The 16,451-nt window shown below is 36.1% G+C and overlaps 1 protein-coding gene across 1 annotated transcript in view; it reads left to right on the top strand.

Annotated features, from left to right (window-relative positions):
- The window catches only part of LOC148949710 (uncharacterized), a 66,927-nt gene that overhangs the window by 33,909 nt on the left and 16,567 nt on the right, over positions 1-16,451 (top strand). Inside the window, exon 4 of the mRNA XM_089093074.1 lies at positions 4,543-4,686. Within this exon, the coding sequence (XP_088949200.1) occupies positions 4,543-4,686 (144 nt within the window). The remainder of the gene's footprint in view (positions 1-4,542; positions 4,687-16,451) is intronic.

Below are 16,451 nucleotides of genomic sequence, written 5' to 3'. Positions count from 1 at the left end.
AGGAATAAGTGAAGATGAAAAGGTGACGCTAGGCAGTAGAGAGAGATATCATGTGGACAGCTTCACTTACCGTGGTAGTATTATTATTAAAGATGGTGGGAGCTGTGAAGATGTTAAAAATAGAATAGCCAAGGCTCAGGGTGTTTTTTTCACAGTTAAAAAAAAGCTTTAAAGAATAGGAAGGTAAGTCTACAAACCAAGATTAGAATTTTGGAAGCTACAGTGATGACAGTGGTCTAATATGGCTACGAAACATGGGCGCTTTGGAAAGCGGATGAAGATTTACTACATGTTTTCCGGAGAAATTGCCCACGGAATGTTCTGGGAACCAAGCTGACTGACCGTATTTCAAACACTAGGCTGTGTGAAAAGTTTGGTTCAGTCCCGCTTTCTAGGGTTATAATGAGAGAAAGGTTGAGACTACTAGGACACGTTCTGCGGATGAAGAATAGCAGATTGCCAAAGATTGTTCTTATCCGCCAACCGTCTAGGGCTAAACGGAAAGCAGGTCGTCCGCGGTTTGAATGGGAGGATGTCATAAATAGAGATTTAAAGGAAATGGGAACTTCCTGGGAGTGTGTAAAGAGGGAGGCTTTGAATAGATTGGGAAGGAGGACAGGCGTGTGCAGTTGGGTTGGCCTCAGGTGGCTTGGTGCTGCGGTGAGTTGTTAGTAGTAGTAATACTCTCTTCTGGCAAAAATACTCTTGTTCAAATGATTTTCATTCCGTAATAGACAATATTTTTTCTACTCTACCTCCACTCTCGGCTTCAGTAATCATCAGTGACATGTCGGACCACTTCCCCTTATGTACCGTTTTCGAAACATCAAAGGCAACAAGGTCATTTTCAAAAACTAGATATGATATTCCAGTTGTTGATCTAAGTGGAGAAAACTTACGGTTACTTAACGAGTAATTGGAAAAAACGACCTGGGATAGCGTTATGGAGAAAGAAGATCTGAATGAAGGATTTGAAATTTTCCAAAGTACATTTACAACACTATATGAGGCATGTTGTTTTAAAGAAAAAATAAAGAAACGAGGAAGAAAAAACGCACCAATTTGCCCGTGGGTTACAGAAAGTTTACTCAGGTGCATCAATAAAAAGAATAATCTTTGGGTGGAATACCGTAATCTACCAAATGTAGCTAGCCTGCGGAGTTATGAAATTTATAAGAAATGCCTACGGTCAGTTCTCAGAAAAGCTAAAAGGGATTACTTTAATCAAAGGCTAGCCGAAAGTGGGAAGGATGGAAGGAAAGTATGGAAGACAGTCAATTCAGTGTTACGACCGAATAACCAACAGCCTGAACTACCATCCAAAATTACGGTTGATCGAGAAACCTTGACTGAACCACCACAAATTGCAAAAGCTCTTTGTACCTTCTTTGCCAAAATTGGAGAAAAAACGGCTAACACAGTGTTACCCCCCAGAAAATCCTACAAGAATTTTTTGGCCCAGCGTGTGTCAAGTCGATGGCACTCATTCCTGTAACTGCGGCAGACGTTTCGATGATTGTCAAAGGCTTGAGGGGAGCATCTGCCTCGGGATTCGACCACATCTATACTGAAGTGTTGAAGGCAGTATTGCCCTCCGTGCTGATACCTTTAACGCATTTGGTAAACCTCTCTTTGGAGACAGGATTGTTTCCATTACTTCTCAAGAAGGCAAGAATAGTTCCCCTCCACAAAGGTGGCCCTCAGGACGACCCGTCTAACTTTCGACCCATCTCTATTCTTTCGGTGTTTTCCAAAGTGTTTGGAAAACCTTCGAAGAACCAACTTTACTCTTTTCTGGAAGCTAAGTGATTCCTTAACTAACGCCAATTTGGATTCAGACCTGAAAACTCGACGGAAGATGCCCTGGCATCACTAAGCCTATTCATTAATAAAGCACTTGACCTGGGACTTGTGCCAGCTGCTATTTTTCTTGACATAAAAAAAGCGTCCGACAGTATGGATCATGGGATTCTATTAGGTAAAATAGAGCAGATTGGGGTTAGAGGAGAGGCTCTACGATGGTTCCGGTCTTACCTCAGTAGCCGACTTGTTTATATAAAAGATTCACTGAATGACATCGTTGCCAACTTCGGTGTGCCGTAAGGCTCAATCTTAGACCCACTGATATTCCTGGTTCATGTGGATGACCTAAGTCGCGTTCTGAGCCCTAACTCCAGGACTTCATGTTGCTGCTAATTATGTTGTGACCTAGAAATTTCGAGCAACTATAACGAATCGGATGAACTTATGGCGTTCGCGGATGACAAAGCAATGGCCTCCTGTGACACCGACATTTCAGATCTCCAGTGTAAACTTGAGGTAAACATAGAAAAAACTTACATTTGAATGGATGCCAATCGATTTATAATAAATGTTGACAAATCTTGCGTTCTCTTCTTCTCAAGGATTGGACCTCTTCGCCCAGAGGTATCAGGAATAACGACCTCTCGAGGAACGATCAGACGACCGAAAACTGGCTATGCCAGGTACCTAGGTGTACTCCTTGACGATAACTTATCTTTGTACATCACATCCACGCTGTGGAGCTGAAGCTCTCCCGTAATCTTGGGATTATCAGGAAACTGAAACACACATTCCCTCAGAAAACCCTTCGTCTACTTTATAATGGACTTATCAAGCTTCATCTACAGTATTGTGCGTCAATTTGGCATTCAAAATTTACATCCAACCTGAAAAGGCTTGATTCAATCCACAAACATGCCCTGAAAATAATCGGAAATATGGACGATTTTCTTTCCCGTGAATCACTTTATCATTTATCGTGCTCAGTTATCGTTTTCAAATTTTTCTCCGGATTACTTCCATCAGCATTCCACGGTCTATTCCAGTTGGTATTGGAACAGCATCCTAGGAACACGAGATCTGCCTCAAACCTTCTGGTGAGACGAACGGTCGGATTTTGCACCGGATGTGGCGTGCGCGAAAGTGTGGAACATACTTCCACAAGAGCTGAGATGTAGGAACTCCCTTGGGTCTTTTCAAAATAATCTGAAAAAATATCTTATTCAATGATCAATAAACAGAGTTTATTAATAATTGAGATTTTTTTTATTATTATCATTATTATTATCTCGGGGTTTGTTTTTTTTTTTTTTTTTTTTTTTTTTTTTTTTTTTTTTTTTTTGTAAGGTTAAGGTAGCTGTGCTTTTGGGGAGGAAGGGGAATCTCTTAGATAGTGATTTATATGGTTGAGGGATGTGGTTGTGTTGAGGAGTTAAGCGAGAGTCGTAAAGCGTGATTAGGAGGAATCGTTATTTTTTAAGGGACTCAACGTGCGTTTTTTGCATAGAGCTGTTTATTTATTTTTATTTATTTCTATTTGTTTTAATTAAACCCGATTGAATCTGAATCTGATTGTTTCGAGGTCTTTCGTCCTTGTTTCACAATGCACTTTTGTTATATTAGATCTTCTATTGGATCTACTACTTTTTAAGAACTAGTTCATGCTTAAATACGCAACGATGAACATCATTAGCGGCAAAAGCAAGCGCGTAGGATCAAAAACTGTTTTACTTGTTAACCTTCTGAACAAAGGTAGGCGAGATTTTCAAACAAAGTTTTTTTAAAACCATATGCTTTCACCTGTCATTAATCTCTAAACGAAGGTTATTAGGGGAGAAACTCTCTCCCTAATTGAATTTGAAAGAAGCTTTGCTGCATTTGGGGCTTCAGGACATTTTATAACACTTTTTTAGAATCAATATCGACGGGAAATTGTTATAATTGGGTGACGGATGAATGACCTAAAACAAAACTTAATTTTTTGCCTGCCATTTTTTATTAAAACTGTCTTCAATTATGTCTAGTAATTTATCACTATTCCATTCACAAATTCTTTTTTTCAGATGCAAAATACGACTTGTACAATCTTGATAATACACATAAAAAGTACCAGTTGACCAGAAACGCTGTTTAAATCATTGAAGAACTTTTGTATTGTTTCTAGGCTGTTTAATTTCACAATAATTTTCCAATATTATAAAATATATGAATTTGAAGTGTAAAAAGAGGTTTTGCTAAAGACTATTTGAGGAAACAGTCATTTTTTTTTTTACCAAAGTGAGAATCTAATTTTTAAGAGGAACATGTTAAAAAACAAAACCGAAATCACTTATAGAAATGACTATTATGAGTGGACAGCAGCACTTTCGAAAGGACCATCTTCTTGATCTTAAATTTATTTTATTAACTAGTCCTTTACATTCTTAAAATGAAGCTTTCTTTTTTGCCTGCTTTAACGGACCTTTCCAATCGAAAAGAAAAGTATGGCTTTAAGAAACGAAAGCTTGTACAAAATCTTTATGTAGACCATTTCGATACAGATTACCAAAACTGCATTTCAGCTGATATAAGCTCTGATTCAAGGATATACAAAACCATCCTTTTTGATGCTGGGCAAGAAATATACGCAGCTTTCCAAAATATAATGCCATATTCGTCAGTTTATCATGAAAGCATCCATTGGGACCTTGATACTGTTTCCTTTATATATTTGAAATTTCTAAGAACCTTTTTTTTCAGAAATTAAGGATGAGCTATTTGTTGTGGAAGATTCAAATATATTGTTGAAGCAAAAAGATAATATTACTGAGACCCTCTATTCGTGTACTGACCAACCTATGATTGAGTTTTTCCAAGTGCAGTCGACTACAGACGGTAACAAAGGTATGTGTAGAAAGACTACGAATGCCCCAAAATCAAAGATATTGAGTGTTTTTCAGTACGGTTGAGGTCAAGTTCCTACTACAGCATAAAATCAAGACTGATGGATTTGGTCTGCAGTATTGTTGCAGGTGCCTCTTTTTTTTGAAAATGCAAGGGGTTGGTATGGATTTTTCGTCGTTTTTTTGTGAAGATCGAATAAAAGGTTTTTTTTTGTGAAGATCCAATAAAAGTTTTTTTTTTCAAAATTTAAGGAAGAACTTTTTTTTTTGATGGGATTACAAAAAATGTATTTTTTATATATGTGGGGGTGATTGTCTCCGCCCAATTGGTGGCTCTGTTGTTTTGTTTTGCTTAACTGATAAAATATATATATCATATTAAGTTGCTACAGGTAGAAAAATGACATAACACTGTAGATACAGTTGCCCTAAACCCAAAAAATCAGTATGAGTAAATACAATGAAGCCATTTTGTTTTCTATTGTCTACTTAACTTCACAATTAATATTAGAGAGGCTGTAGGGAAAATCATTGATCCTAGCCATGCATGTTGTTTTTTCTAGGGCCTGGAGAAGTAAACACTTTTTGAAGTCAAGTAACTTGGTCATTTAACCGGTCATTAGTCAGTAAGCGACTGATCATTTAACCTAAGTTATTAGTCATTTAACTACTTGGTCATTTAACCCATCATTACTCATTTTCCTGCTGCTCATTTAGCTATTGGTCATTTAACTTAAGTTATTGGTCATTTAACCCATCCTTAGTCATTAAGCGACTGCTCATTTAGCTATTGGTCATTTAGCTACTTAGTCATCCGACCCATCATTAGTCATTTAGCTGCTGATGATTTAGCTATTGGTCATTTAACTTAAGTTATTGATCATTTAGCTACTTGGTCATTAAAGTGTATATCTAAACATATATTAACAACGATTGCATTACATCAAACAATTCGTGATAAAGAACTACGGAATGAGAATCTGGAACTAATAGGAACCGAAACTTATGAAAAAGCTGGTGGCCGGCGTTTACTTCCCGGAGAATACCTCCCGTGGAAAATACCCCCCGCGGAAAATACGCCCTCGGAAAATACCCCCCCCCCCCAAAAAAAATACCCCCCCCCCTGGAAAATAAGGCTTTCCAAATTCGAGAATTTTATTTGAGTTTTATTTTTTTATAATTTTCGTTAGGGGGTGGAATTTTGGTGCTTGTATATTATGCGCCACTCACTCAAGTTTACGCTGTGTAAAATTCGAGGAAACATTTGTTAACATTTGTTTTTTGTTACTTTAGAAATAAATTTGCGCTATAAATTTGCACATTAGAGGTAGGGGGGGGGGGGGGGTAAGAATAACGGGTCTGCATGCAAAATTTGTTCGGTGCAATTATTCTGCATATTAGATAGATAGACAAATAAGTGTATTTTAAAGCCAAATATACGGCCATGAACACAGTAAAGTAACATAAATGAATATTTTAACGGGGGGGGATGGTATTTTCCACGAGGGTATTTTCCGCGGGGGTTTCTCTCTGAAGGAGAATGGGGTTTTGGGGAGGAGGGCATTTTTCGGAGGGTTAAACACCCCCTCCTCCCAATTCACTATATTCATTTATGTTATTTTACTGTGTTCATGGCCGTATGTTTGGCTTTAAAATACACTTATTTGTCTATCTATCTAATATGCAGAATAATTTTACCAAACACATTTTGCATTCAGACCAGTTAAGCTTTCCCCCCCCCCCCATAATATGCAAATCTATAGCCCAAATTTATTTCTAAAGTAACGAAGAAACTAACAAAAAAAAACGATGTGTTCTCGAATTTTACACAGCGTAAACTTGAGTGAGTGGCACATAATACACAAGTTCCAGAATTTCTTCCCCCAACGGAAATTAATAAAAATTAAACTCAAATAAAATTCTTGAATTTGGAAAGCCTTATTTTCCACGGGGATATTTTTTTTTGGGGGGGGGATATTCGTCTACAACCCAAAAAGTTAGCTTTTGCAACAGTTAATACATCAGAAGACTCGGTTTTTATGTTTATTCCAAATTTATAAAACTAAGTTTAAAGCTGCCCATCAAAATGCTAAGAGTCTGGGAAATTTATGCTGCTTTTGAATAAGAGAGGAAAAGCCCACTAAAGTGGCGTTGATGAAAATCACCTCATCAAATTTAGCATATCAGATAACACTGCCGCGTAGGTTTCAAGCCCCTATTATTAAAAGAACTTTTAATTTCTTTTTGTGTGAGCTCTTTCCTGGTTTTCTAGGACTACGTCTCGGTTCAGTAGTTCAGTGGGCAAACGATATTGGTACAAAAAAATTCCCTTTAGAAGAGATTTTCAAAACTAATGGACACCATTAGTCAACTATAAGTTATCAATAGTTGCATGATAGATATCAACTTATTAGTTCTTGTATTATTATTATTAAGTTCTTTTATTATTAAAATTTTATTATATTTAAATGTTTATTTTACTAAAAAAAAATGTAATTAAATTTTAAATTCTTTCGTTATTAAACTATGAAGATCCGTTATTAACCTAAACTAATCCGTAGACAGCTCCTGGGAAAACTTCCAACGAGCCCTCTTCCGTCTTTCGACGCACCGACGTGTCAGAACCATAGAAAGCTCTAGTCATAAAAAAAAAACCATAAAAGACTAGTGCCAAATAAAATATTTAATTATACCTGGTGAAGTGAATTTGGAAAAAAAATACCTGACCCCTGTTATCGCTGTAGCTTCCAATATTTTACTCTTGGCTCGCAGATTGTGCTTGTGAAAAAAAACTGGGCATTGGCTATTCTATTTTTAACATCTTCACTGCATCCTCCATCTTTACTAATAAAATGCTACCCAGGTAAGGGAAGCTATCCACTTGATCGATCTTCTCGCTACCCAACATCACCTCTTCATCTACATTTATTTGCAATCTAAGGGACTCAGTCTTCTTGACAGTAATTTTCAAATTTATTATTGTACACTGAACCCTCAAAACCTTCATAAAACCATTGATCATGCTAGCATTTTCCTCTAGGAAACTCAAATCATTAGAGTAATCTAAATATAGAGTTCTACTTTCCCTCTAGTTTTTAAATAAAGTTGAAAAAAGTTTTTGATAAAATAAAGTTTTAATGCTAAGGAAATAAAATAGGATGAATATATAATAGTTTAGAAACAAATTTGGGCTATATATTTTCACATTAGGGGGGGGGGGCAAAGTTCTGCTTTTTTTTTTTTTTTTTTTTTTTTTTTTTTTTTTTTTTTTTTTTTTTTTTAGGATCAGCGGTTAATTAAAGCATACCATATATTGAATGTGTAACCTAGACTAACAAGAGACAGATACCCGGTTATAATGGCTTATGAACAAAATTATAATTTACAGTTTTAACATTCATTTTAGATCACCCATTTCACACAATTTCGCTCTAACAACTGTTTTATGATCGGGTATTTATCACGTATCTTTCCCGGTAACTGTCGCGTCTCCAGTTTGACATTCCATATACACTAGATAAAAGAGTCAGTTTAGTGAAAGAGTACCAAAAAAATATATAAACTGGGATTGATCGCAACCTGGTTTGACTCCTGATTCAACCCGAAACCAGCTACTAAACGTATTCCCTTTTTTCACCGCGGTAATGTTGTTCTCATGCATAATACTAAACACTTTAATGTATTTATCCGCTTTACCATGCAAGGATATGACCTTCACTAAACCTCTTCTATCGGCTGAGCTACACACTTGCTCATAATCTATAAAAACGGAGGGTTCTGATGACTCAGGCTAAAAACGAAGGGTTCTGATTACTCAGGCTAAAAACGGAGGGTTATGATGACTCAGGTATAAAACGGAGGGTTCTGATGACTTAGGCTAAGAACGGAGGGCTCTGATGATTAGGCTAAAAACGGAGGGTTCTGATGACTCGGGCACTTTTCAATTGTCTAAGACTGAAAATTTGGTTCACGCATGATCTCCCCCTCCTAAAACCACAGTGTTTTCTCTTAAAAAAGTATTATGGATGGATGTAATTAATGTTTTTCTAAAATTGCTTGGGGCTTTCCCCTTTTCAAAAATCATGTTCATGATTAAGCTCCAGGAATTTGTCTCTAGCTTCACAATCACCATATTAAAATTACTCATTTATCGTCGCAGTTGCAAGTAGTCATAATCACAATCACAAATAGTTGCAAGCAGTCGCAGTCGAAGTAGTAGTTTTGATCTTAGTAGTAATAATCAAAGTTGCAAGCATTCGCAGTCCCAATTAGTTGCAGTTACAGTTATAAGTAGACGTAATTGCTGGTAGTTGCTGTCAAAACCAATCGCAATTGCAAATAGTTTGCTCAAGTAGTGTCTTTCACAACTAATTGTAGTTACAAGCACAAGTAGGTGGAATTGCAAGGAATCACAGTCGCAAGTACTCACAGTCACAAGTAGTTGTCGTTGGAGTCACCAGCAGTTATAGTCACAAATTAGCGCAGGTTGAGAAGTCGCAATCCATAGTAGTCGGAGTCCCAACTAGTTACAGCTACCTCCACGCTTGCAGATAGATGCAGTTGCAAGTAGCCATAGCCTAAGTAGTCACAGTCTTAGTCGCAAGTAGTCGCCGCTGGAACGGCTGTAGTCACAAATGAACTCAATCGCAAGTTGGGGTAGTCGCAGCAGTTAGCAGTTGCATTCCCAAGTGGTCGCATTTGCAAGTAATCTTGGTCGTAGCTGCGGTTGTAGCAGTAGTACCGTTACTAGTAGTGGTAGCATTCACTTCGTGTCTTTCGGTTACTTCAAAAACCCTCTTAACATACCCTGAAAGTTTAAACTTAATACCCTAAACACTTTGATATTTTGCTATTATTCCTCTTTGACAACCTGCTTGCACAAAGCGTGTATTGATTTGGTTCAACATCTTCGTTAATATTCTCTTAAAGATTTACTCTTTCATCCTTAGCCATAGTTGAAATATTAGCAGTAGTAGTAGTTGCAGTAGTAGTATGCACAATGTGTCTTTTGTTTAGTTTCTCCTTAACACGCCCTGAAAGTTTCTATCTAATCCTCTAAGCCGTTCCTTAGATATTGATGATAGGCCTTTCCAACAACTTGCATGCGCATAGTTTGTTTTGACGTAGTTCCACATAGTCCTGAACATTCGCTTAAAATTTTTCATTTATACCTTTACACATAATAGTAGTAGCTGTAGTATAACTTAAAACGAAAAGAAATTCTTCCGCATATCCGAGGCCCCTTCTCAGCTTCTGGTCTCTTTACGCTAAATTTTGAATTTGTGCCCATGTTCTTTGAGAGCGATTACTCAACCAAAAGGATGTTGATTTGGAATAAGTAGTATTTTTCAAGGACTATAAAACTATTAAGAGAGCTTTAATTCCCATAATACAGCTGTAACGCAACCTTCTTGTGCTTAATATTTGATTATTAAAATAACTCTTTCCACCAATAAGCTTTTCAAAGAAAAGTAAAGAGCTATGTTAAACCAAAAATGAGCAGAAATTAAGTCAGATAATTTTCCAAGCGTAAGACTACCACAAATCACCTTCAATAAATAAATGAAGCCCGAAGAGTTACATTCTTTTGATTTATTTTAATCGTAAGAGCAGAAGTAGTAATACTAGTAGCCCAGAAAGTTTCAACTTAGTACCTGCATTCGTTCTTGAGATATTGCTGGGACGTCATAATGGCAGCCAGTATACCCATAGTACCTTTTGATTTAGTTTTAAAACAACAAACTTCCCGTGAAAGTTTCTACTTGTACACCCTCTTCTAGGATACATGCTATACCCTACACTATTACTTCTACTAGGGCATAGCCTAGTAGAAGTAATAATAGGAGCAATAGGAGTAGCATTAGTGATAGCTGTAGTTGTATTAGTAATAAGCAGTAACGGTATTCACATTGTGCCTTTTTGGTCTAGCACTACATGAAAGAAGCCTTTCTGACGTGTAGAAGCCTGCGCCTCTACGCGTCGGTGAAGGAGATATGGGGTGAAAGGGGTTTTGTTTAAGGTGAATATAGAAAAAGAGGAATTGAAGTATACAATTGAGTTAAGGGGGAATAATTTACCACTTGAGATAAGAAGGAAGTATTGAGGGAAGAGGAGAGGGCAAAATGGTCCTTACTTTTGCCTGATGTGTGGAATTAGGATGAGAGTATGGGTCATGTGATGTATGAGTGTGAAGAATTGATCTATTTGAGAAAAGAAATGTATGAAAATTGTACGTTTGATGAGAGATAGCTGGTGAATGGTAATGAGAGATGAAAGTTTTGAAAGTGTTGAAATTTTAGTAAGATTTGTCAGGTTGGCAATGGAACACAGAAGTAGATTTTCTTGATTTGCGTTTTTCTCTGTTTATGTAATGTTTATGTTAGGTTATGTTTTATGTAATCTCAATTATTTAAAAGTGAATTTTCTTTTTTTGTTGTGTATTGCCATGGCCCCAGGGCTTTTATCCCAATAAAATTTACTTACTTACATCCCCCATTCATGCCCTGATAGTTTCAACTCAATACTTTAAGTCGTTTCTGAGATATTTCTGTTACGTCCTCTTGACAGCTTGCATCCACATACTCTGTTTTGTTTTGCCTAACACCCCCTTCCACAGTCCCTGAAAGTTCCACATCAATACCATAAGCTTTAGTAATTTTAGTACTAACAACAATAGTAGTACTGCTAGTAAAAGCAGCAGTTTTAACTCAACATACCTCTCAGCATGATTTGGAAGGTTCAACCCAAAATTCTAAGCCGTTCTTGATATACTGCTGGTACGACCATTTGACAGCCATCACACATACAGCATGTTTTGATTTATTTTAGCATACCCCCCCCCCCCCCTAAATTTTCTAAAAATATCTCCTTATTACCCTTAGCCTTAATAGTAGTAAAAGTGATATGGGTAGAATAAATATATACTTTATTATTGTTATAATAACAGTTACAAGCGGGGCCCCATCCTTTTTGCATATATTAATATATACAAGCAGACAGTACTCCTTTATATTGTTAATTAAAGGAAGCGCACAGTACTTCCTTACTATGTCAATGAAAGAGAGCGCACAGTACTTCCTTACTTTGTCAATGAAAGAGGGAAGACGGGTAGGACATTACTATATTAATATAAGAGACAATACAGGTAAAAAAAAATCCATATTACCTTTTATACAGGTATACAGTCCTCAGGTATACAGGTAGAAGCGAAAGACATCATCATCACTCTTGTCAAAGAAAAGTAAGAATAAGAAAAAGAAACCAAGAAGAATAATTGTTAGATCGAAAAGGGATTTCTTTTCCTAGATGGCATATCTACCCCACAAGGAATCTCATCCCACTGTCACCACGTCTCTAAATCTTTTCAATGCAGAAAGTGTGGATGTCAGTGCAAAACACGGGTACTATGAACAATTCTATCCACAGCAACCCCTCTTCTGAAAGCATACATCTTCAAATTTATTCCAATGAAGACTACTTCATAGATTTATCATCCACATTTATTGATTAAAAAGTTGTGTTGAGGAAAAACTCTGACAATTTACCTCCCTCCAACGTCGATGCACTATCCTATGAAAATGGTATACTACACAATTTATTTAAACAAATATGTGTCTACATAAATGGAACACTGGTGAGCACTAGCAATAATCTATCAAACTATGCGAGTTACATACAATTTATGTTGATGACTCCAATGGCTATGACTCCAATGGCAATGGGCTATGACTATAGATTAAATGTTGATACTGACGGTGAACTCACTTGGGCAGTGAGTAAGGAGTATCATTTAGTTGGTAGACTCAATCATGAAATATTCAATATATCCCAATGGATGCCCCCCAATGTTAAAATTGATATAAAGTTACAACTTGCACCGTCCAATTTCATATTGAGAAAGACACTTGATGCAGCACCCGATGCTAATGTCAATCTCACCTCGGCAATACTTCATGTGCGAAAACAACAGGTTATGAGTTCTGTTGCTTTGGCAATTGAAAAACTAAGAGCCTCTGGGAATAATATCAAACTGCTCGTTCCTCACACAATCAATGTCATATTGCCACTGGATTAAGTACCTACATCGATTTTTCATTTATCAATGGTGAAATTCACTCGAAACTTGCCTTGGCTTTTGTAAAAAGTACCAGTGCCATAGGATCGTGGACAAGTTCGCCACATGAATTTGAATTATGTAATTATGTAAATTAAATGGAATTCCTCTCTACAATTTGTCCTTTGATAAATCCTATAGGACCCTATATAAATTGAAAATGCAATCCCTAGATCGAGATTCTCAACTATATGAAAATGGTATAACCGATTTAATATTCACAAAAAGTCATGGTATCATTGTATAGGATTTGTCTGGTACTCAAGATACGAGTATTGTCCGAACGGGTACTGTACGTTTAGAATGTACCTTTGACCAACCATTGACATAGAGCGTAACATTAATCCCACTCAATGAATTTGAAACCTATTGGGAAATTACCCCCCATGGTAGTGTTCTTTTAGACTTGGCACCATGAACACCAATCAAATAATCGGTGTATTTAACATGGATCCTTTTATGTCAGAATACAAATCCTATTGTATACCCTTAGATTTCCTTGATTATATTCATACTGTTAACAACACCATTATCATTCTTAATAGTATTCCATCGACTGTGTTGACGGGTCATTGGCTATGCATCTTTCAAAAAGCTAAGAATATGTATTTTTTTGATCTTCTTGGTCTACCATATGCATTGTACACACCGCACATCAAAAATACCTTGAAAGAAGCGGGAAAACAATTATTCAAAATCGTATGTGAGCACAAGATTTATCAACCATTAGCTGTGGTTTTCTTGCATTACTTTATTTCATTTTTCGATCTCGTGACTATACTTTCAGTGAGTTTCTCAACATTTATGTACACAGTCCACGTTTGAATGATTTTCTAGTAGACAATACCCTCTCAAAACTGTATAAAATTGATTTCATTGCGCAAAGTATAAAGTGTTTTAAAAATTATGTGAATTTGTTTATTAATAAAATATATATGCACTATAAAAAAAGTAATTTGTCTTCATTGTTTAGATTTCTTCTTCTTCTTCTTCATAGTCATTTAGATTGTCATCATCATAGTCGTCGTCGACAACGATTATTGGTGGCAGATCACTGGGATTCAACTTGTACTGATCCTGTTGTGAAAATTCAGGGTCACATTTTCCACAATATATTGTAACTTCATTTTTATTAAATCTTCTTGTGAAGTCAATGATACTATTACGATTCATATTGAAAAATTCACCTGTTTCTATCTGTTTATTTGAAGTAATGTCGCACACAATATTCTCATATGAAGAATCACTTTTTGTCACAGCCAAATAAAAATCGCTAGGTTTATAATCACTACTAGCATTGTCATCACAACGATGACACTGGAACCTTATTCTATTCATGTTTTGACAATTGAAATATGGTCCAAATTCTTCTTCCCATTACATTTTAGATCCGAAACGATGCCAATCCCGTAGAAATAAGCTAAATTTATGTTTAGGGTGTTTTCCAATTATACTAGGGTAAATTTTTTCCCATTGGTTTTACTTTTGATAATGACAGTTGGAGCACAGATGCCCAATAGGATGAGAGTCACACGTCTCTTCAAGACAGGTATTACGGTCCTTAATTTGTTCAGCATATCCTTTATGCAATTTACACGGATTCCATAATCTACATTTTTCATTATAGTCATCAATTGTAGTATAGTTCTCACATGATGACCAGCTGCCTAATCTATATAAACATAGTGAACATGTATGTTAAATTTATTCGATGTTGTCCGTCTCACTGCCAAAAAGAAACTGACTCAAAATAAAAAAAAAGCAATGTCTTCTAGAAGGAGGTGGAGGAGAATTAATCGAGTATCGTCACTAAAACTTATTGCCTACTGTTTTAAAGAATGAATTTCTAGGTAGTGGTTAAAAGCAGAATCAGAATGTCATTTTGTTTCGTTTTAATTAATATATCAATAAATTGAGTAAATGCATTGATTCACAACGCATAAGCTTCATACAGTAGTCCAAAGATGGGGAATCAGTTCCCATTATACTGTTAAGCATTTCTAGAGAAAATATTTTCCGTTGAAGAACTAATTCCAAAAAGTCATCATCTAACACTAAACATTTTTCCAATTTGACTTGATTCCGTAAGATCTTCTGTTTCTTAAATCCAATCATTCTCCTTCTCGATACTCCCACAACCAACTATAGATTTAAATAACAATTGCAAGTTTCTACTTTGTGCACAATCTCAATATCTCTTGGTCACTCCTCACTATAGAGAGGGAGAGAGAGAAAGTGGAGTAAACGATTATCTAGAGTGTCTAATCAAAAAAAGCATTATAAAAAAAACATTTTTATTGACAGGAATGTAATAAAAGAATATAGTTTCACTCTCTTTGCGTTAGATGAGTCAATCCATTTTCCTCAATGTGCTTCATAATAGCATTCAATCCATGCTGTAGTTGTGATAAATACATTATATTCTCTTTTGCGGCAAAGCATAAATGTTTATCTGACTTAAATTTACCCAATGATATAACGTATCTGCCAAACATCTCATCCCACTCAAATGTTAGTCGGGAATCCCTTCCAATTTCAACTGCTACAGTGGGGGCCCTTGTCTTCACAACATCACTGTCGTCTCCTTCGAGGTGTTATAGTTTGAAACTACTCATTCTCACAATAACTGAACGTTTATTTCTCCAATTTGAAATAATTTAAACTAATCAAATTCAACTTATTGACTGAGATACTAACTCGGTATCGGGCTTTTTATATCCACGCTCAATGTCAGAGTAAAAGTGTCAACTCCTATAATCATGCTACAATGAAGAATTATGTCTAACATTAAAACATCCATAACGGCCTGAAAAACTATTAAAATCCATATATCCATACAATAAAACATCCATACAAAAAAATATTAAATAAAACACCAACCATATAACAATACGTATAATCGATCATAAAGTAACACACATATTCAACCATATATAAAAGAACCATCTCTGTAATAACAATCAGAATACCATAAATAAAACATCAAATATAACACCAATACAATGAACAATAAAATCCATAAACATAAAACATACATATACCTGTATTGTCTCTTTAATTGATACAGTAATTCCCTATCTGTCTGCTACCTTAGATTGGCACAGTAATGTCCTATATGTCTGCTTGTATATATTAATATATGCAAAAATGATAGGGCCCCGCTTGTAACTGTTATTATAACACTACTTACCTTTTCGCTGGCTCAATATCAACCTAAACATCCACTGAAAGTTTCAATCGTTTCCTTTAATTTTGCTTGCTGCTGATGCTAGGGAGCATACAAGAGAACGATGTTGCCTTGTCTGTTGCTTAACACCTTCTGGCAGTTGAATATTGCCTTCAGTTAGATTTAAGCAAAGTTCAGATATGATATTAATGAATTCTCTGTCGACACCATGTTTGAGTATGGCCTTCCTAAGTCGTGGTTTTGAATTACCTAGGACGGTGAATACATGTCGATGTTCATGTAGTTTCTTCAGTGTCATGATTGCAACTAACGACCTTTTTTACTGTTCACCGGCAGATATACCGTGATTTCATTGTCAAAAATATCAGTGACTACACGTAAATCCTCGGGTGTGTTCTTATCAGGTGGTTTGTTGGTAGCCTGATTGTAGGCCGAGAGTAGGAATTTCGAATCACCCGGATACACC

This window comes from Artemia sp. Qi Xiang Cuo, chromosome 8 (assembly GCF_049724085.1).
Source record: "Artemia sp. Qi Xiang Cuo chromosome 8, ASM4972408v1, whole genome shotgun sequence".
Lineage (NCBI taxonomy): Eukaryota > Metazoa > Arthropoda > Branchiopoda > Anostraca > Artemiidae > Artemia > Artemia sp. Qi Xiang Cuo.
The sequence above is the reverse complement of the archived record's forward strand: the minus strand, read 5'-3'. Positions and strand labels throughout refer to the sequence as shown.